Source organism: Cannabis sativa, chromosome 9, assembly GCF_029168945.1.
Source record: "Cannabis sativa cultivar Pink pepper isolate KNU-18-1 chromosome 9, ASM2916894v1, whole genome shotgun sequence".
Classification (NCBI taxonomy): Eukaryota; Viridiplantae; Streptophyta; class Magnoliopsida; order Rosales; family Cannabaceae; genus Cannabis; species Cannabis sativa.
In genome coordinates this window covers 14,090,517-14,113,859 of record NC_083609.1, presented here as the reverse complement: position 1 = coordinate 14,113,859, position 23,343 = coordinate 14,090,517, and the positions used below count along the sequence as shown (strand labels likewise).

Below are 23,343 nucleotides of genomic sequence, written 5' to 3'. Positions count from 1 at the left end.
GATTGGATCAGATGAACACCCTTAATGAAATTGTATCCCCTCTTTTAAGTTGGATTGGATAAATAAAGTGTTGAACTCATTCTCACTACATGGTGGCGCATTTGGTTTAGACGGAACAAGAAGATTAACGAAAAATCCACCATTCCGCTGGAGCTAATTGGGTTGTGCGCATCTGACTTTTTGGAGTCTTATCAGAATGAGTGTTGTGTTCCTTTGTTGAAACCCATATAGTCCATGCCTTTCCCGAGGGGGTGATTAAATTGAACACTGATGCGGCTATTGATCTCATGCATGGCTCTCGTGGATTGTGTATGGTGGCTTGGGACTTCCATGGTGTAGTTATAGCTTCGGGTGTTTGGAAGATGGAAGGTACTTTTCATCCCCAAACGGCTGAAGCTCTTGTTTTACGCCATGCCATTATTTAGTACACTCTTTTTGGATTTCACAATGTTCAATTTGAATCCGACTGCAAAAGCTTGATTGAGAGAAGATAATAATTTCTAGATGTTAGACTCGTCTTTGGGATTATTCATCTTTGATATTAAAACTTCTTGTAATTCTTTCAATGTTGTGAATTTTAAGTTTTGCCCCATAATTATGAACGTTGTTGTTAGCTAAGTTTACTTTTTCAATAATAATTAAAATAGTTTGGTGTCCCATGACAGATATCCTTTTTGTATTAAAAACATTATCATCGCTCATATTATCAAATGATATCATCGCTCAGATATCCTTTCTGTGATATTATTTTTTTCAAAAAAAGAAAAACAAAAAAAAATGTTGAACAAAAATAAATGGAATGCAAAAGACAAAGTACATTCACAATGGTTATTAAAATTTGGGGCGAAATTTAATACATTTTCAAAATGGTGTTATAATTGGAGATAGGAAGATACTACTCATTTTTAATGTTGTAGGAAGTTGATGATTGAACTCTACCAATCACATAATAATAATAATAATAATAATAATAATAATAATAATAATAATAATAATAATAATAATAATAATAATAATAAATAAATAAATAAATAAATTTCAAGCTAGATTGATATAGCAACTTGGCATCGAGGCATACCACAACTTTAGATTTAAAATTGTTTCCCGAGGAGGACACACCACATGTTGTGGTGGTCCTTACGAATATATCTATGTATTATCTTATTAACTACCAGAAAAGTAGTTACAAGGTCTTTGTTTCATATCAAACCACTTATTTAATTGCATGCGAATCTCCAAGTCTATTGATTTAATTAGTGTAACCAACAAATGTACTAAAAAAAACATGGAATAGAGAATTATACGAGTGTAAAACCATGTGAATATTAACCATAAGATCTATGTAGTATGAATATAATTTGTACAAATGTAAGAAAGGCTTGACAATATGTTTGATTCCACTAACTTGGGATTTCGTTAAAGAAGTCAAGATATGATTGAACCATTAATTAACCCATGGAAATATATTAAAGATATAATTAAGTCTAAGCTCTCTTTGATAGATCAAGACTTGTACAATATTGTGTCATTAGGTATATAATGACAACTAATATAACTGAATAAAATTATTACGACTCCTAATGCATCTATTCTACGATTAAAGAAACAAGCAATTGTATGTGCTTATAATTTTATTCTCTTCTCTTTCTTGTTCCTATATATTAGTAAATGTTATAATTCATTTCACATTCTATAAAATAATTTCTGCATGAATTCTTAGTTCTTAAACATTGTTCAAAGGTAATTGGATGTGATTAGGGCCATCAAAGTGAGGAACTAGTCACAGAAATTCAATGAAAAAAGAGATACCACATAACAATTTTCTTTCAAAAAATTTAGGCAAACATCAATACATCTTCAATCAAATTTGATGTTTATGAATACAAGTAAATAAACAATAAAAATAATTATAGAGAGGGAGCAGTTCTTTCTTTTTTCTTTTTTATTTCTTTGGTTAGTAACATAATATATTTCAGGCACCTGTACAAGTTTTCACTAGGGCCAAGAAATGAAACAAACAAACAAAAACAAAATCCCTGATTAAGCAAACATTTGACTGTTCTTCATGATTTCTTGTAATTGTTCAAAAAATCTGATATGATGACCCCACATTCCATCTCTGAAAAGGGGAAAATAAATGTAGATTCAATGTTGCTGAGCTATAGTTGCAAGTTACAAGAGCAGTGTTCCAGTTAAGTGGGGCAGTAAATCCAGCTATAGAAGATTTGCTAGGCAGGCCCCTTTTCTTCCCTTTCCATATGTATAAACTCTAGATCCACCACCTTACCTTATCTTAAATCAATCATTATAACCTATGACCAAAAGTTACATTTCAAAAGCAGAGAACATCGGACGGTTATTGAGGCTTCTGCCGGTATAAATGTCTTACACTTCTGCAATTACCAATGATCTTTGTGAAGGAAGAATTCATAAATGGGCCGAAACCCGAATTCGTCCAAGCTTCCTTCCAACCATTCACCAAAATTTGAGAAGGTTCTACGGACATAGACACCTTTGTCATTCTTCGGGGGAATAATTCTTAGAACTTCTCCCCTCATCCAATGTCTCAACATTTTCATGATTTTGCTTGTTTACTGACTGTAAATAATTAGAATTTTCGCCAGGAATATTAACTGAATGACTTTGAGAAACCGTTGGTTCTCTATCTCTATTATTTGTAGGCTTAGTATGTTGTATATCTGCTGACATGACATATGATATTCCAAATTTCTGCCCATGAGTTAGTCCAGGGCAAATTCCCTGCCATGTGGAGAAGATATTTTCCATTAGGAAAAAAAAACCAATAATTTAATGCTGCACATGGATTTTGGGGACACTTTTTCCCCCTTGTAATAAATCAGAGCATTCAATCATTAAATACAATCTTTAAAAATTAAACTAGTTTAAATGTAGAGCCTCACATGTAAGTAATTCTGGTAATAAATAAATTTGGTAAAAGTATATTTTCATATTCATAAAAACCTCGCATTAAGGAAAGAAGTTAAAAATTTCCTAAAAGATAGAAATTAAATACTAACCTTGACAAATCCAGATAAAGGAGATGAATCAGAAGTGCTTTCTGATGGAAATCCATAATCAGACCAGCTACCAAATGACCTACTGTCATTAGTTTCTTGAAGATTGCTAGCAATATCTGATTTATGATCTTCCTGATTGACGTTGCCACTTCTACAATACGCACCAAAATACGAACAATGTTCATGCACAAGAGATATTTGTGGGGTTGATGGCAATATGTGGCCTTCAGTGCTAAACACATACCTGTATAGAAGATATTATTTTAGCATGCAGCCAAACAAACTATCGTAAATACAGTTCATCTTCATTGATTAAACTTTCCATCAAGCATAACGCTTAAGAGTTCAAAACACTTACTTGTATGGCCCATTTTCAACAAGGTTATCTGGACCCACAGCCAGATCAAAAAGAAGCCAGAGGTACTTAATCTGAGATGGTGGCATGACAAGGAAAAAAAAAAGTGACTAAATAATGTAATTGTGAATACTAAACGAGAAATTTAAGATCATAGACCATTGTTAGGAAGGACCGTAAAGACACTTAGCTCAAGTCTATTTCCTAAGATATATTATTAAGAATAGGAAGTGCTCTTATATGTCACAAAGCTAAAATTATAGACTCATAATTTAAGTGAAAAAGTAAATGTTGTTTTATTTGCAGAATCTGTTGGGAATGCTGTGGTATTGGGTACTGAATTGCAAGTGAAGTCAAGATAATAGAAACGATAACCTCAATAGAATTGTTAGACCCCTATGTGGCTGACTAATGTCAGGGGGTTAGTGCCTGTGGTGTGTTATTGTATCAAAGTCAATCTTCCCCCTCTCGACAAAAAAGAGCATTTCCATCCATCTAGCCTCTTGGCACATTTGTCTAAGACAGGTCTCCAAAACTCTATCTTATTTTAGGAACCACCCAGAGGCATCCCAAGGTACTTCAAGGGCCAATTGTCCATAGACCATCCATCGTCGTTGCTCATTCCCGTTAGGCCAAAGTGTTTGGCCTTTCCTTCTCCGCGTCCGCTCACGCTTCGCTGACCTATCGCGTGCTAAATATAAGAGAGTACGGAAGAATAGTAAACTGAACACACCGCAGAAAGATTCTAAATATGAGAAGTTCCCCTCTTGGATGCGAGAAGAAGGAACTGAAGAACGAGAACGAAACGAAATAAAGCGTTTCTAGTTTCGGATGAGCTTCTCCCAATTCTATAAAGAAAATTAGATGAATAATTCGATTTTTTTTCGTCTTAGTTGGAAGTTACCGTGCAATTTTAAATCCAAAAAAGAGACGGGATTCTAGGATTGGGCGGTGTCCGTCCACTAATGTAAAGATTGGGCATGGGAGAGGTGAATCTGACGAAAGAAACTTTCCGGGCTCTTCTGAGCTCTAATCTATAACCACCCTCACACTGCTATCAATCCAGCAGACAGATGCCAGTTCTGCTGGCCTGGCCTTCCACAGCCCTCTGTTCAAGTACCTCTTTATTTTTTTTATCAAGGGTGAGGTTCACACCTAGTGGGCTATGATCAATTGAAGAAGAAAAGAAATGGATCTTCCCTTGTCCCTTTCCTTTCTCCATTCCGCCCCCTTCTTTCTTTGTTCCAGTAGAGTCTAAAACAAAGCAAAAGTGGTTCATATGCCTACTTGACGAAAGGAAACGAACTTTGTTTTTGGGTTTATGGATTGGATTCAATCAGAGTCACGACATAATCAAAAGGAAGGAGTGACGCTTTGGTTACCGGCAAATGCTTCCAAAGGCGACCCTCTCGAGTTTCCGACTGTTTCCTAGATTAAAGTAGCCTTTCTTCGCCCTACCAAACGAAAGAAGCCAGAGTTCATAATTGCATAGAAGGAGAAGAAGTAGTGGTTGCGGCGCGTCGAGGCACTTCTTCGACGGTCCTCGTCCGCCCAACCTGCTGGCCCATGAATTCTTCAGAGCGGGCCGACAGCCGAGCGAGGCAGAATGGGCGTGCACTACTAACCAAGCCAAGCCTAATTCTCGCCAGGCGAGAAAGAGACAGAAAGCCCACAGCCTAAAGAAGGTGCCTACGTGGTGGCCGGGTAACTATTGATTGGCAGGTAAACCATTTGCTCTCAATGACAGGCTTTACTTATTCGAACCGAACGATAGCGGCTTAAAGCTAAGCCTATCACGAGCAGCGTCGCTGATTGATCGACGAGGAGCATCTCAAAGTATGGGGCAAACGATCAAGCGCTTTGACTTTGTCCCCCAGGATTCACCATAGGTTGGGTTTGAGAGTCGTGTGATGGGTGACTATCCAGCACGGTTTGGAGAGCATTTTTAGTCTGCGCTGGTGAATGGAAGCCCCCACCGTGAAAAGAACCCCATCAGAGAGTGAAATAGAACATGAAACCGTAAGCTCTCAAGCAGTGGGAGGAGCCTAGGGCTCTGACCGCGTGCCTGTTGAAGAATGAGCCGGCAACTCATAGGCAGTGGCTTGGTTAAAGGAACCCACCAGAGCTGTAGCGAAAGAAAGTATCCCTCAAAGGTGCTCATTGAGCTAGTCACCGTTGGCTAAGAACCATTTCTCACTTGTGATGTGACGCCTTCAAAAATTCTAATATTTTTTTGTGTTCAGTGACGATATAGAGATTGGGTTAGTTTTGAGTCTTAGTATGAGATGCCCAAAATAAAAGGAACGGGGAGAAGAATCGACAAGGATTCCATGGACAAGGAATCCATAACATATAATCGTGAATCAAAAAGAAAGCGTGACAAGAATTTTCTTTTTTAAGAAATGTTAAAAGGTGCAAAATTAATGGGTGCCGAAGATGCACACCTTGTCACCACTCTCATCCAAACAAATCCCTAAGAATTGATCTTGCTCTGATTGATTTTTAATCTTGAGATTGTGCAAAACACGTTAACCACCATCATCGTGGCATGCAATGACTTTTCATCACCCGCAAAGAATACCATATCATCAGCAAACTATAAGTGGCTAACTTGAATCTTCTCTTTTCTATGATGAACCCTAGTAGTTTATCAGACTCCACATTATTGTCCATCACTCTGCCTAACATGTTCGCCACTAATGTAAATAGGAAAGATAATAACGGATCACTTTGCGTAAGACCCTTTGAACCTAACTTTCCCCACAGTTTACCATTGAAGAAAAATGAAAAGGAAGTTGACGAGATAAATCCCTTGATTCATTTCCTACAAATTGTACCAAAACCTTTGCGTTCCAAGACAAACTCCAAGAAGTCTCATTCCACTCTATTATATGCATTTTCGAAATCTATTTTGAACACCAACCCACCTTTGTCCATACTTCTATACTCTTCCACTACTTCATTAGCACTCAATATTGAGTCTAGTATTTGTCTTCCGTCCACGAATGTCGCTTGAGTCTCAGAGATAGTACTATCCAACACATCTCGGATTCTATAAGCCAAAACTTTAGAGATAATCTTATAGACACTCATTATCAAGCTAATCGCCCTAAAATCCTTCACTTTGCAGCTGTTAATCTTCTTCGAAATCAAGCATATAAATGTTTCATTTATGCTTCTTAGAATTCTTATTTCTCTTTCAAAATCTATGAACACTTCCAATAGATCTCCTTTAATTGTATCCCAATAGGTTTGGAAGACTGCTAAGGTGAAATCGTTTGGGTCCGAAGCCTTATTTCCTTAACATTCAAAAACGACACTTCTAATTTCTTCCTCGATAAGAGATCGTTCTATATGTCTAGTAGAAAAGTCACTTATCTTTTTCCCAATTAATTCTATCCCCAAGCCCACTCTCCTTTCGGTTGCATATAGATTGGTGTAGAACTCTATCAATTCTGCAACTATTTCTTCTTCTTTATCAATAACCGACCCATCCTCTTTCTCAATTCTAGAAATTGTGTTTCTAGCCTTTCTTACATTTCGCAAATTATGGAAAAATCTGGAGTTTGCATATCCTTCCTTGGCCCACTTACATTTTGACTACAGTCACAGTCCTTTCCTCTTCAAATGCCAGCTTTTGCTACTCCTTTTTAATATCCCTTCTCTCATTGGCAAGTGTTATGCTCCATTCATTTCTTCCTTCTAACTTGTCCAGCTCCTCCAATCTTCTTTCGATTGCGAACTTAATCATTCGAATGTTTCTGAAAGTATTCTTGCTCCTAGCCTAAATATTCTGTTGTACCTTCTTCAACTTACTCATAAATTTAGTACCAAGTCATCCTGTCCCCACTGCATCTTTCCAACGTTGCTCAAAATTCTTTGGCAAAGATTTGTGCTCCAGCCAAAGATTATCAAAAAGGAAAGGACAAGGGCCCCATTTCGGTGGATTTGAATCTAGGATAACTGGGCTATGATCAGATACTATTCTTACAAGCATCTCTTGTCTTACATAAGGGTAGGCAATATTCCAGTTATTAGTGAGCAAGAATCTATCCAGTCTGCTACAAATGGGCCTTTCTCTGAAGTTTGACCAAGTAAATTTTCAATTGTTTAGCTTCAATCAATGAGGCGTAATTCCCGAATCAAGTCATCGAAGATTGTCATACTCTTTGTTAATGATGTACTATTCATCCTTTCATGTACTCTTCTCACTACATTAAAGTCTCCCCCTAAGCACCAAGAATCGTCCCAAATCGAACTTAGTCCAGTCACTTCATCCCAAAAATCTGACCTTGTTTTATAAGAGCAAGGACCATAAATACCTGAGAACCACTGAGACACTTTCCCTTCAGCTTCAATTAGGATGGAAATAGAAAAATCACCCACCAATGAGTCTAGGACTTTGATGTTCTAGTATCTCAAATCAGTAAAGTACCTCCCGATCTCCCAATTGATGGTAAAGTTATCCATGCTTTGAACCGAGATCTCCATAGACTCCCAATGAAGTTTCTGTCAACCACTTCCTTTTTGACTTCTTGAAGAATTACTAAATCCGGATTAAACTTGCAAATTGTTGCCTTTATAGCCCTCCTCTTCTCTTTCTCTCCACTACCTTTGATGTTCCAAGACATTGCTTATTTGCTATTGTTTGTTTGTTCTATGTTTTTTGTGTACCAAGGAGTTCATTGCTTTCTTTTAAATTTTGGGGGGTTAATGAAATCAATTTATGTAGTTGTTGTGCTAAAGTTTGGGAGGGCTCGATGATATGGTTTCATTAGTATTAACCTAGCTCATGAGGATATGTGTGTTCATGGAGAAGATCGTGCCTTGGAGATTGTTGGCATAAGTATTATCAAATTGAAAATTTATGTTTGTATAGTTCGCACCATCCAAGAGGTAGGACACGTGAGTGAAAGGAGTCATTTTCTTCATAAGTTTTAATTGTTGTTTAGATGTGTTTTGTGTTGGGTATAGAGTATAAGTTGTAATGGAATCAGTTTATGTAGTTGTTGTGCTAAAGTTTGGGAGGGCTGGATGTTATGATTTTATTCGTATAAACCTATCTCAGGAGTATCTGTGTTTCATGGAGAAGATCATGCCTTGGATATTGTTGGCATTAGTATCATCAAATTGAAAATTTATGGTGGTACAGTTCGCACCATCCAAGAGGTACAACACGTAAAGGTGAAAGGCCTGAAGATGAATATTGTCTTTGGAGTAATTAGATAGTAATGGGGTGAAATTCATGTACAAGATGGGATTAGAAGATTGTAAAAGACGCACTTGTGATAATGAAAGCAGAATTGGTAGTTGCAAATACATGCTCAATGCAGAAACACATTAAGAAGGAGAAGTGTCCACTCCTTCAGCAGGTTTAGTAGGAGAATCAACAATGAAATGGCATCATAAACTTGGCCACATGTCGAAATGAGGTTTGAAGATTCTTGCTAAACAAAAGCTACTTTCGGGCCTCAAAAAGGTCTCATTACCCTTTTGTGAGCATTGTCTTATTATCAGTAAGGAGCAGAAATTGAAGTTTAGCAGGTCAAGGTAAAGCTATCTAAGAATTGATCCGTTTTGATGTTTGGAAAGCATCAATTATGTCCCTAGGACGTGCAAGAAACTTTGTATCTTTTATTGATGAATGCTCTCGTTGGGATTATATGATTATGTGCCCAAAGAACATATATATAGATACCAAACTGGAAAAAGCCAATCTCCAATTTGCATTGTAAAGGTAGAATAAGTCAATTTGCATTTTGACAACTTCCAATTACTTAAGCACTTGCTTCCTTTCTTACTTTTTTTAATGCATAAGACTTGAACATATAAGTAAGAAGAAGCATATGGAGTAATGGAGGTTAGAACGACCACTAACTGTTCTAGAGTACTAATTTCCTAGACAGTAGGAAAGAAGTTTAAAGCATAAATTTGGCTTCCCAAATATAATTTCTTGGAACCATAGTTTCAAAGTTCATCAAACAATACTCATTTTAGTATATACCAAAGGAAAGAAAACCCCACGGGTAAAAGCAGTTAGTACTTTCTCCAAGTGATTACAAAAAGCCAGGTCACTTGGAAAAGCTCTATATCTCATTTATTCCAAAGAACCAAAAAAAAAAAACCAAGGAGTTGATTTTAAAGTCCTTACTGTTTCGGCTAGGAAAAAGCTCTCCATGTGGTCTTCCTGCTTGTGAAACTCTACATCAGATATATGACAATATCCACAAGCACATCTTGCACTGTATTGCAAGCTAGCCACCATGTCGCGTCCAGCATCAAGATATCTTTAAAGGAAAAAGGTAGAAAAAAAATAACACGCAATTTATTATGGGCACCCATGTAAATCTCAGAGTTTGTTTGCATCAATAAGGCTGAGGATTTTAAAAGACAGAAAAGGATAGAAAGGAATAACACCTCCAATGGCATGATCAATAAGTCAAATCGCCTTCAACTGGAACCATATGAATATAATAACAATTAGAATAATTCCTACTACCAAGAAATCACTGTCCTAACCTGGGATCTCTGGTAGCTTTGTAGAGCCAGTATGTGCTCTCAATTAACTCTGGACGCAATGGATAACTTTTTTGCCCGTGCTAAAAATACATAAGAGTAAGAAGATTAGAACCAAATTATTGATTAATAGCCTGAAAACCATTGACTACTAGTTTTTTGAGATCATACATTTCTGATTAGAAATGAAACTTTTGGAAAAGAAAATCAAGAAAAAACTAATAGAACAGCTTATAAGTAACAATAACAATAAAAATAATGATATATAATACTAGCATTTAAGCTGGGTTACTATGAAGAAATAGGTCTAAACTTCCTCCCTAATGACCAGTTATTTTTAACATGCAACATTTCATCAAGGCCAAAAGTTCATACACCTTAAAAACATAAATCATTAGAGGTTGAAAGCACAATGACAGTACTAACTTACAAAAACCATGCATAAATAAAAAATAAACTAGGAAAAATAATAGCCATAAATAAAAGATTCACCTTATGGCACTGAAGTTTGAATTTTTGAAGAATCAAAAAATCTTATTCTATAGCAGCATGCTCTTTTTAAAGGCTTAATATCACAAAGAGAAAAATATAGGCAGTAAATGAATATAATTAAAATACCTGAACGCTGAGTGTAGCAAGATTGAAACCCTCTGGGGTGAAACCATATCTTTTCCAGACACTAAAGAAGGCATTATGGGTTCGAATGGCAGGGCCAATATCCCCGGCTAAAACCTGTCAAAAGAGTACAAAATCAATTATGATTTATGAAAGTAGTTGACAATGAGCTATCCAGTTTCAAACACTCATTCTAGTGTAATATAGAAAAAACCTGAAGGCCAGGCCAGAAAGCCTGCAAACTGTTAAACAATGGCCAGACAAGAGCAGCAGAATCCATGTTTACCTCTACATACCTACAAATAAAACCAAATTCAATGCCTTATTGAATCGAAATGACCAAGGGAAAGTAAATACAATTTTCACCACTAACAAATCAAAGGCTGCAAGCAGTTACCAAGGATCATTGTAAAGGTAGTGCATAGCCGCTGCATAAGCTTCTTGAAATATGAACAAATACTCTTCATCTCCAAATAATAAATAAGCCTGAAATAAGAGTGTCTTAGTAAATCACAATACATATAGGGTGTCTTTAGAATCCTAGATTAGAGAGGTTGAGATGGATAATTTATCTTGTGCTTTGGTCATGTAACTATAGAAGCATATTAAAAAGACTAATCGAACTACTAAATTAATCTACGTACAGTTGAATAATTATATCATATGCCCAATCCTTCATCTTCAAATCTCTCTCCTTTTCTCATAATCTGCAAATGAGCAACTTGCTTATTCTTTTTCTTATTCCCATCCAATGGTATCCTATCACACTCACCAAAAAGGCTATAACTAAATAAAGATCCAGCATTATTTAATAGATTGTGCATTTGTTTACAATATCTATCGGCATAAACATATATTAGTCTAAACTGAGCTCATAACTGATAGTAAGGAGCAAGGAATGATACAATTATATACTTTTTTATTTGATACATATATTTCAAGCATTCTTTCTAGGACTAGACCTAACACACCTCTCTTTCATTTTAAAAAGCTTAATCCAAGTAAGGCAGGATTAAGTTTCAGGTCTCTAAGAGAATTCAGAAATTGATAGGCTAATCTAACACAAAAGACATGTATTGGAAGACTTCTTATTACTCAAATTATTAGCCTATCTCAATGATTCCGGATGACAGAGCAGGAAGGAAAGAAAAAATCAGTGGCATACAATATATAGCTCTTTTGGTGTCTTAAGAACAAAGTACATTTCATACATGCTGAGTGCACCAAAATAACAATCAGAAGATTTTAACATGCAAGTCAAATCACAAACCTTTAGAAGATACTCATAGAAAGAGTCAATACTGGTTCCAATTCCAGCATCCTGCAAAGCAACAAAGCACATTACCACAGTTTATACACAAAATAAAAGAGGGAGGGAAGAGTGATAGCACATTGGATCACTTCGCAAAATGGTTACCTTCTGCGTCCAGTCACCTGTAAACACATTAATATGAGCACCCACTAAATTAAGCTTTGAGCGGCGAGCCCAGAGTCCACGCACTGCATTCCTGGTAGCTTGCTCAAAAACTGCAATTTTAAAAGAAAGGACAAAAACAAACACTCAAAATGTTCCCCATTCCAAACGAAATAGATGGGAAGAATGAAGCAAAAGAAACACGCACACATACACACAAAAAGAGAGAAATAATGAAATAAATAGTAAAGAAAGGGGAGCTGCGGTTATAATGATAGATGGCCCTGTTATCACAGTCTCCTCTACACTATGAAAAAAGGAAGATACTGGACAAAATGCAATAAAAACCCATATCAGCCATTTATTAGAACAATCAACACCAACATAGTAAATAGATTGCATCCACTGAAGACGCTTAATTATGCATTTCATTATAGATGAATAATATCTGATATTATTTCTTTTAATTTACTCACTGAAACAAAAATAAAACTAAAACTAAAACAAAGCATTTCCTTGCAGAACAGAATTAGAAATAGCTTGGACATACTAAAATCTCAAAAGAAATATAGTGACACGTACTTGGATCATTTGTCAAACGACTAAGCACTCCAAATTCCAATGTCAAAGTCCCACCACCAGCTGTTGATGTTATCTAAGAAACAATTGACATTTTAGGGAAGATAACCAGCCAAAATTTACTTAATTGATGTACACATTATTTGAACAATCAATGCATGTTATAATGCTTGTCTGTTAATAAGTAATCATGAAAATGAAGCTTGCACACAGCGAGAAAATGTAGTAAAAGAGTATTGCCTTGCTTTCATGTTCATCAACTCCATGCAAGAGATTGACAGATCCAAACGGAATCCCTGCAACAGAAAGTAATTAGAAGTTAAAAAAACTACTTGATCCCTGCATATAAATAAGATTGATTGACTGTGAGCCAACAAAATGTGTATTTATGTACATATAGTAAAAGGAAAATCTGGTACACATACCTGTAGGAGTGTCGAACGCAGGTAACAATCTCCGTCCTAGGTCTTCAGCTAAGTTAAGCAACTGATTGTCATAGGTCGGAATTTTCATCCCCTATAGCGAAAAATAAAATAAAATAAAACTTCAGAATACACCACACACTAGCTATAAGCAAAGCAAAGCAAAGAAAGCTTAAAAACAAAAATTACTAATTTTTGTTGGCATTCTTCATTGTTTCAGAAAAAACAATATAGTTAATTCAGTATCCAAACCATTATCAAGCAAAAGAAATGCACATAAATTGTCATATTTCTTTTGTGTGCTCCGTAACACAGCTTAACTACAGCCTTTCAATTATTCAAAAAAAAAATCATAAGGTTTACATGATTATTGTAAATTTTTCTTAATTCTGATATCTATTTTTGATAAAATAAATTGTTTTTCGAAGTAATACCGTAGCATAGTCACTTGCTATAAGATGTGCAGATAGTAAGCCACCAAGAACACGGATGGTAGTCTCAAAAACAGAAACTGTCTTATTCTGCAAAAATGTTAACAAATAACTCAATAAATTAAAATTTAGAATTTTATAACAGGAAAATATGATTGATACTAACCAGAGAAGCATATTCAAATATCTCAACTTATTTATAAAGAGATTAAAAAAATATCCATAGACTTAGCGAAAGATATACCAAAACACAAAAACTCTGAAAGTCATGGATGCTGATGGAAATAGATCAGGTTGAAACAAAAAAAAATGAATTCCAAAGTCATGGATGCTAAACATGTGGCAGAAACCAGTACAATAAATTATGTCTTTACAAAAAAAAAAGGGTCCTGTCCTCACAATTTTTATTTAAAAAAAAACCTCAACTTACATTAATATAGTGAAATAATACAAACAAATGTGGATGAAATAACCACTAAAGACAGAAATATTACAGAATGAGGAAAACATTTTCATAAAATACTGCCATTATCTATGTGATTTCATACAACACAATGGAATCCCTTTCAGTTCTCACAAATTGAATATGCTACAGTAAACTAACAACTGTGAGTTCTAAAACAAGTTTAAAATAATTAAAAGAAAAAACATCACTCACTATATCAAACCGAAGATTTTTACCAATCCATTCAACAGATGTGGAAAACCGATCTCGATCACCAAGTAAAGCCAGTGTGTCTAAAGAGTCAATCTGAGACAATGTCATGATAGAAACACTAAAAATAAGCACTTGAACAATGTGAAGACTTGTTGTTTTAGCTTGTTCGCGTTAGCTTTCTTATATTTTAAAATAAGCACTTGAGGACATGATTCGAAGATTTTAATAAAGTACAACAGATCAAAAGGATATTTCAATTGTCTTACCAAAGTTAAGGCATAACCACCAAGCGTATCTTCACCCCCACATGATAGAGGTCTTAATTCATCGAGTGGAAAAGCATTCTCCATGTATCCATCAAAAGCATGGTAAAACATTTCTCTCACCTACATTGTCAAATCATTAAAATTGTGTAGCTACATACATACATATATGTTAGCCAGGCCGACATCGGCCCAATAACATTACATTCAAATGCAATTAAAGAAAGAGTCAAAAGCTGGGCAGATAATTCAACTCAAGAGTCCAGCCCAAACAAAGATACTGCTACAATTACCAGGGAAAGAAACAAAGAGAAGTTGAATGAAATCGTAGAGAAGGGGACGCGTGAGGGTCAACTGCGCGTGAGGCCAAAGTGGATGAAAAGTAAGTTAGATCATTCTGTGTTCTATAAAAGATCAACTGCTAGTATCATTTTATTAGTGGTGTATGTTGATGACATCGTTATTACTGAAAATAATACTGAAGGCATCTCATTCATTAAATCTTTCATTCATACCCAGTTTCACACGAAGGATTTAGAGGTGCTCAAGTATTTCTTGGAAGTTGAAGTTACTCAAAGTAAACAAGGTATTTTTTTGTCTCAAATAAGATATGTACCTAATTTGTTAACTGAGACAGAAAAATTGGGAGTAAAACCTTGTAATGCTCCAATGAATCCAATTGTGCATCTTACACGTGATGGGGAACTATTTGAAGATCCTGAGAAATATCGCAGATTGGTTGGAAAGTTGAATTATCTAACTGTGACTTGTCCAGATATTACATTCCCAATTAGTGTCGTTAGTCAGTTTATGTCTTCTCCAACAATTCAACATTGGGCAGCATTAGAGCAAATTTTATGTTACTTGAAAGGAGCACCAGGACAAGGTATAGTTTACAAGGATCGTGGACATACCCAGCTTAAATGTTTCTCTGATGCAGATTGGACAGGCTCAAAGGTAGATAGACGATCCACTTCAGGATACTGCGTATTTGTTGGGGGCAATCTGATCTCTTGGAAGAGTAAGAAACAAAATGTTGTGTCTAGATCCAGTGTTGAATTAGAATATAGAGTTATGGCAGAGTCTGTGTGTGAGGTAATATAGATTTATTAGCTTTTGACAGAATTTGGGTTTAAGACTTCTATCCCGGCAAAATTGTGGTGTGATAATCAAGATGCTCTTCATATTGCCTCAAATCCTGTGTTCCATGAGCGAACTAAGCACATTGAGATCGACTGTCATTTTGTTCGTGACAAAATTCAACAAGGCCTGATCTCCACAGGTAATGTGAAGACTAGAGAACAATTAGGAGATATTTTTACAAAGGCTTTGAATGGAGTGCGGGTCGATTATCTTTGTAACAAGCTGGGCATGTTTAACACCTATGCTCCAGCTTGAGGGGGGGTGTTAGAATATTAGTTGTAAATTAGTTGTAAAAAAACTAGGGTTGAATGTATTTAGTACTTTCCTATTTAGCCTCTTTGTATTTAGTAATTTCCCATTTAGTCTCCTAGCTTTGTATATAAATATATACTATTCTATGGAATAATACATACAATTCTATTCACCATTCTCTACAAAAGAGTTGAACAACTGTTACAGGGCCATCAGTTCGTGGTTGATCTTTATGTTCTGCCTATATGGGGATTGGATGTTGTGTTGGGATGCAATGGCTGCAAACACTAGGGTCGTGTGTTCATGACCATAAGGCTCTCACAATCGAATTTAATTGGCAAGGGCAAGCTGTCAAAGTAGCAGGGTTATTAGAAGTTTAAGGCACAACAGCTTTCTGTTACTCAATTTCATTAGTTGCTTCATGAGGAAGAGGTTCATGACTTGTGTCAGTTGAGTTCTGTGATCGTTGGTAGTAATAGAGAGAGCATTGAAATCTCCAACTGAGAAGATTTGATGCCAAGGGAAGGGAATGGAATTATCACAGAGTTTAAGGTGGTTTTTGCAAAACCAACACAGCTTCCTCCTCAGTGTAGTGTGGATCATAGAATTTTTCTATAGCCAGTCAACTCCAATCAACGTGCGGTCATACCGATATCCTTACTTCCAATTATCGAAAAGTTGGTTCGAGAAATGAATTATTTTGGCTTTTGTCCTCCAAGCAAAAGTCTTTTGTTAGAATATTAGCTGTATATTAGGTGTAAAAGAATTAGGGCAACTTGTATTTAGTAGTTTCCTATTTTGTTGGTAGTTTCCTATTTCCTAGTCTCCTAGCTTTGTATATAAATATGTACTATTCTATGAAATATACACACAATTCGAATCACTATTTTCTACATGGTATCAGAGCATTGTGATTCAAAATTCGAAATTCGAAATTAGGGTTCTGAAAAAAGAAAAAAAAAAAAAAAAAAAAATTAGGGTTTGAGTTTAGGGTTGTTTTTTTTTTCGAAAATCCTATTTGGAGTGAACATTGTTTCTCACCGCCCACATAGGAGGACTGCCCAGCCGCCGATCTACCAACCCCCGAAGTCCGGTCGCCGGATTCCTCGCGCGTGGGGCTCACGCGCCGCCTGAAGCTTCTGCGCGTGGGGCTCACGCGCCGGCGCGTGGAGGCGCGTGTGACGGCGCCTTCGACGGCGTTCTGTTGCCGATTCTTCACTGGGTTCTTCTAAGCCCACTCGCATCTGTTCTAGGTTGTAATTCGGTATTTGTTTGTCTTCTTCGTGTTTGGGTGTTCATTCTTTGGTGTTCTTTTGTTCTTTTTCTCTGTCTTTGTGTTTGCTTTTGAGATTATGGCAGAGATAAGATCAGATTCAAAATCAGTTGTTGTTTCTGATGTTGTTCCCGTAATGTCTAAAATCACGGATCATAAGTTGATTGGTTCGAATTATTTGGAATGGAGTAAGACGATTCGACTGTATTTGAGGAGTATTGACAAAGATGATCACTTGACTGACGATCCTCCTGAAGAAACAAACGATTCAAGGAAAATATGGCTCCGTGAGGATGCTCGCTTGTTCCTTCAAATTCGAAATTCTATCGATAATGAGGTAATTAGTTTGATTAATCATTGTGAATTGGTTAAAGAACTAATGGGTTACTTGGAGTTTTTGTATTCTGGCAAAGACAACATATCTCGCATATATGATGTTTGCAAAGCTTTTTATCGCGCGGAGAAACAAGATAAGTCTCTTATGAATTATTTTATGGCTTTCAAGAAAACATATGAAGAACTTAATGTGCTATTACCGTTTAGTCCTGATGTAAAAGTTCAACAGCGCCAACGAGAACAGATGGCTATTATGAGTTTTCTTGCAGACTCTCATCCGAATTTGACTCGCAAAGTCACAAGTTCTCTCTCGGTTACGATGTCTCCTCTTTACAAGATGTGTTTACTCGTGTTCTTCGCACAGAGACTACCTCTTCAACTCCTCTGAATAGCGCCTTGGTGAGTCGTAATAATTCTGCACCAGAAAGAAACTCTACTCCAAGTGGATTTAAAGGAGGTAATTCACAAGGACCTGATAACCGCACACCAAATTCTGGGAGCATCATGTGCAATTATTGTAAGAAACCAGGCCACACCAAGTTTGAGTGTCGGAAGTTACAATTTAAGAATCGACAACAACACTCTACCAATATTGCAAGCACTAGTGATGCATCTGACAAATCGGTCCTTATTTCTGCTGATGAATTTGCCAAGTTCTCAAGGTATCAGGAAACACTTAAGTCTTCATCTTCTTCCGTCACCGCGATTGCCGATTCAGTAACTCTAATGCCTCGCCTTCTTTCCAAATCCTCAAAATGGGTCATTGATTCGGTGCCACGGATCATATGACAGTAATTCCCGTCTCTTTTCCACTTTTCGGCCTCACGGTCCCACTTCGTTGTCACCTTAGCCGATGGGTCAACGGCTTCTGTTCTTGGATCTGGCACTATTGTTCCTACACCTATGTTATCTTTATCATCAGTCTTACATTTACCTGATTTGTCCTTTAATTTGCTTTCTGTTAGTCAACTCACTCGTAATCTAAATTGTTGCATCTCATTCTTTCCTGATCATTGTTTGTTTCAGGATCTTATGACGAAGAAGATTATTGGTAAAGGACATGAATCTGGTGGCTTGTATGTTCTTGACCCACTTCCGCCAACCGCTATTGCTTGTTCGAGTGTTGCTTCCGCTTTTGAGGCTCATTGTCGTTTAGGTCATCCATCCCTTCCTTTGCTCAAGAAACTGTGTCCCCAATATAGTAGTTTATCTTCGTTAGAATGTGAGTCATGTCAGTTTGCCAAGGGTTATGCTCAAACCTATGGAGTGGACTATTGTGATACTTTTTCTCCTGTTGCTAAACTCACATCTGTTCGACTGTTCATTTCCATGGCAGCTACTCATCATTGGCCTTTGCATCAGCTTGATATTAAAAATGCTTTTCTTCATGGAGATCTTGAGGAAGAAGTATATATGGAGCAACCTCCTGGGTTTGTTGCTCAGGGGGAGTTAGGGCGAGTTTGTCATCTTCGCAAATCTTTATATGGATTGAAACAAAGCCCTCGTGCTTGGTTTGGTAAATTTAGTCGAGTTTGTTGAGAAGTTTGGTTTGTTGAAAAGTAAGTCAGATCATTCTGTGTTTTATAAAAGATCAACTGTTGGTATCATTTTGTTAGTGGTGTATGTTGATGACATCGTTATTACTGGAAATGATACTGAAGGCATCTCATCCCTTAAGTCTTTCATTCACACCCAGTTTAACACGAAAGATTTAGGGGAACTCAAGTATTTCTTGGGGATTGAAGTTACTCGGAGTAAACAAGGTATTTTTCTGTCTCAAAGAAAGTATGTACTTGATTTGCTAACTGAGACAGGGAAATTAGGATCAAAACCTTGCAATGCTCCAATGAATCCAGCTGTGCATCTTACACGTGATGGGAAACCATTTGAAGATCCTGAGAAATATCGCAGGTTAGTTGGAAAGTTGAATTATTTAACTGTGACTCGTCCAGATATTGTATTTCCAGTTAGTGTTATCAGTCAGTTCATGTCTTCCCCAACAATTCATCATTGGGCAGCATTAGAACAAATTTTATGTTACTTAAAAGGAGCACCAGGACGAGGTATAGTTTACAAGGATCATGGACATACCCAGATTGAGTGTTTTTCGATGCGTATCAAGTGTGCTCCAAGGTAGATAGACGATCCACTTCAGATATCGTGTATTTGTTGGGGGCAATCCGGTCTCTTGGAAGAGTAAGAAACAAAATGTTGTATCTGCATCCAAGGCCGAATCGAATATAGAGCTATGGCCCAGTCCGTGTGTGAGGTAATATGGATTTATCAGCTTTTGACTGAATTCGGGTTTAAGACTTCTATTCCAGCAAAATTATGGTGTGATAATCAAGCTGCTCTTCATATTGCCTCGAATCCCGTATTCCACGAGCGAACTAAGCACATTGAGATCGATTGTCATTTTGTTCGTGAGAAAATTCAACAAGGTCTGATCTCCACAGGATATGTGAAAACCGGAGAACAACTAGGAGATATTTTTACAAAAGCTTTGAATGGGGTGCGGATAGACTATCTTTGTAACAAGCTGGGCATGATTAACATCTATGCTCCAGCTTGAGGGGGAGTGTTAGAATATTAGCTGTATATTAGGTGTAAAAGAATTAGGGCAACTTGTATTTAATAGTTTCCTATTTTGTTGGTAGTTTCCTATTTCCTAGTCTCCTAGCTTTGTATATAAATATGTACTATTCTATGAAATATACACACAATTCGAATCACTATTTTCTACATCTTTATTCTTCACCGGTTTTGCTTGTCAAAAAGAAGGATGGCACATGGAATTTTTGTGTGGATTGTTGGGCATTGAATGGAATTATGATCAAGGATCGCTTTCCTATTTCCACTATAGACGAGTTGTTAGATGAATTGGGGAGTGCTACTGTTTTCTCTAAGCTAAATTTACGGGCAGGGTGTCATCGAATTCACATAGATCCTAGGGACATTCACAAGACGGCTTTTCGCACTCGCGAGGAACACTACGAGTTCCTAGTGATGTCGTTTGGCCTTACAAATGCCCTGTCAACCTATCAGGCAGCGATTGTGATCGTCTTCTTTGACAATATTCTTATTTTCAATCGCTCAAGCTCCAAACATGTTCATCATTTGCAAATGACCCTCAAATTACTGCAGGATAATAGTTTTTACGCTACGGGAAGTAAATGCCAATTTTTTCAAAGTACCATTAAAAATTTGGGACATTTAGTGACATCTCAAGGGGTCCAAGCTAACCCAGTGAAGATTGTTGCCATGGTCGATTGGCCTATTCCGAGAACACTATAACAAATAAGGGAGTTCTTGGGTTTGACAAGTTATTATCGACGATTTGTTGCTCATTATGCTACTATAGTCGCTCCCTTGACAGAGTTGTTGAAACGAGGATAATTTTATTTGGTAATTCGATTACATGGTCTGCCTCATACCATAGTATCAAATCGTGATCCCATCTTCACTAGCGCTTTCTGGAAGAAACTTTGTGAGCTCATGGGCACAAGATTGAAGATGAGTTCGGCTTATCACCCTCAAACTGATGGCCAAACAAAAAGTAACCAATCGCTATTTGGAAAAGTATCTTCGAGCATTTACAGCTGACAATCCCAAACAATGAGTAAGTTTCTTTCATGGGTCGAGTATCATTACAATACTAGCCATCACTCCACGATCAGTATGACTCCTTTTCAGGCGGTTTACAGTCAACTCCCACCCTCTATTCCTTCTTATAACCAAGGTTCCACTACAATTCAAGTGATCGAAGAGGATTTGATGAGTCGTGATGCAATTTTGCAGTAGCTGAAACAACACTTGCATCAAGCCCAAAACCGAATGCAACAGCAAGCTAATAAAAAGCACCGAGACATAGAGTTCCAAGTGGGCAATACGGTATTGTTTACGCTCCAACCTTATAGACATTCAACTGTAGCAAAACGTCTCAATTCCAAATTATGCCGCAGGTATTTCGGACCTTTCTCTGTGATAGCTCGCCATGGTCTAATGGCTTATACTTTGGAACTTCCTCAAGGGAGTCGCATCCACCAAACATTCCATGTGTCTCTTCTCAAACCATACCATGGCCCTCCACCTCCTAAGCGCTACTCCTTGCCTGAATTGAGTGTAGCAAATCAGCCACTAATGGTCCCATTTGATCAACACCAAACCTGTGAAGCAAGTTCTGATACAGTGGACTCTTAGCTCGGGAGAACTTTGAGACTTTCTGTCAAATATATGATGTTTCCAATCTTGAGGACAAGGTTGTTTTGGAGGAGGGGAGAAGTGTTAGCCAGGCCCAATAATATTAGATTCAAATGCAATTAAAGAAAGAGTCAAAAGCTGGGTGGATAATTCGACTCAAGACTAGAGTCCAGCCCAAACAAAGATACTGCTACAATTACCAAAGTGGATGAATCGAAGAGAAGTTGAAAGAAATTGCAGAGGAGAAGGGGACGCTGCGCGTGAGGCCAAAGTGGATGAAAGAATTCGTTATGGTGGTGAGATGTTGAGCAGCTAGCAACCAATTTCAGTTAGAGTTGTAACCTTTTTCTTTGCTGAGATATATAAACCATTTTGAAATTTCAAGGGGATTATCTCGAATGTTAAGCCGAAAGACATTTGGGAGTTTTATATTGACTCGAAGAATACGCTCACCTTATTTGGGGTATCAATATGCCTATCTTCATTGATATATTTCCATTTAATCCTAATGTCATAAAGTCTACACAAACAAAACAAATACATTCGGACATTCCTCTTACTAGAATTATAACCAGTCAAATATGAATCTTTCATGTACTTAAGAACAAAAACGATTGGTTTTCGAACATTTCAAAGCATAAGCCACCAAGCATTTATTTTAATACAAAACAGAATGCTGGGGTATTGAAAATTCGAGTCTTTCCTCATTTCCCAATTCGCTCTGATCAGTATAGCCATGCACACTAATAGTTCAATCAAATAATTAATAAAGACCACCCTATAAAAGCCTAAATGCAGATCAGTGGAAATTAAAAAAACCAAAAAGCATTCAATTTAAGGGGTATGAAATCAAACAGTAACTTGGAAAGGTGAGATTTCACAAATAGCCAAGAAGATGTCTTGAATTGGGATTACTTTACCTCATCTCTGAGCTGTTTAGCTTCCTCCGGAGTGACGCCGTCTGCAAGAGTTCTCAAAACGAAAACGTTAGGATACAAAACGACAAAGAGGAACAGGAACAGGATGACTCCAAACTTGGTTTTCGGAGCTTCCATTGCTCTCTTCTGAGCTTGTATTTTTTCCTCAAAACAGCGTTCGTTGGGTAAGCAGACCACCCGGCGCCGTTTTCAACTTTTATTTAGTGTGGAAGTAAAAAAGCTTGGAAAATTCTAAAATTGCATTGATGCATTCTTGTTTATGTATAATATAGTTTTTTAAAATATTTTGTAAAATTTTAAGAAATTCACATAAATTTAATATATTGAAATTATGGATCAAATATTGTATTGTATATGTATCTATTTTATTTTACTAGATGAGAGTTACGTGGCGAACCACGTAAATATTAGTTTTATATAAGTTCTAGTGGTTTTTGTTTAAAAATTCAGTAATTAAGCAACGGCAACAACAATAGTAGATAGATCTATTTAAGTTTTTCATATTTAAGCTTTGGAGTGTTATTTGTTTATGAATTTATTGAAATACTTGAATATTTATTGATTCTGATTTTGAATTGTTCTGATTTATTCATACTTGAATATTTATATTAATGATTGTTAATGAAATTAGTGTGTAGCTTTATGTTTCTAGAAAAAAAAAATATATTTTTTAATATACAGTTTAAATTTTATATTGATGATTGTTAATGAAATTAGTCTGTAGCTTTATGTTTCTAGAAAAAAAAAAAGGTATTATTTTATACGGTTTGTTAGAGAGATATGTGGATAAGATGATTTTTTTTAATTTAAAAAAAGATTGTTTAATTTTTTGGGTTTTAAAAAAAATATATTTTTTAATATACAGTTTAAATTTTATATTGATGATTGTTAATGAAATTAGTCTGTAGCT

At 36.5% G+C, this 23,343-nt stretch overlaps 1 protein-coding gene across 2 annotated transcripts; it reads right to left on the bottom strand.

Moving 5' to 3' along the window:
- Positions 1-1,789: 1,789 nt before the first annotated feature.
- Positions 1,790-22,673, bottom strand: LOC115722554 (alpha-mannosidase I MNS4). 2 transcript variants are annotated; one of them, XM_030651796.2, is made up of 17 exons: positions 22,416-22,672; positions 14,295-14,414; positions 14,029-14,121; positions 13,374-13,460; positions 12,943-13,033; positions 12,758-12,813; positions 12,521-12,593; positions 11,942-12,051; positions 11,795-11,845; positions 10,922-11,010; positions 10,739-10,820; positions 10,528-10,641; positions 9,913-9,992; positions 9,545-9,680; positions 3,397-3,467; positions 3,039-3,282; positions 1,790-2,760 (listed from the first exon to the last, which is right to left on the bottom strand). In XM_030651796.2, the coding sequence occupies exons 1-17, from the start codon at positions 22,548-22,550 to the stop codon at positions 2,518-2,520; spliced, it is 1,875 nt and encodes a 624-aa protein (XP_030507656.2). In that variant the 5' UTR covers positions 22,551-22,672; the 3' UTR covers positions 1,790-2,517. The 2 variants fall into 2 exon arrangements, with proteins under 2 accessions (XP_030507656.2, XP_060960467.1); XM_061104484.1 differs by lacking the exon at positions 14,029-14,121 and having other exon boundaries at positions 22,416-22,673.
- Between the last annotated feature and the right edge of the window lie 670 nt (positions 22,674-23,343).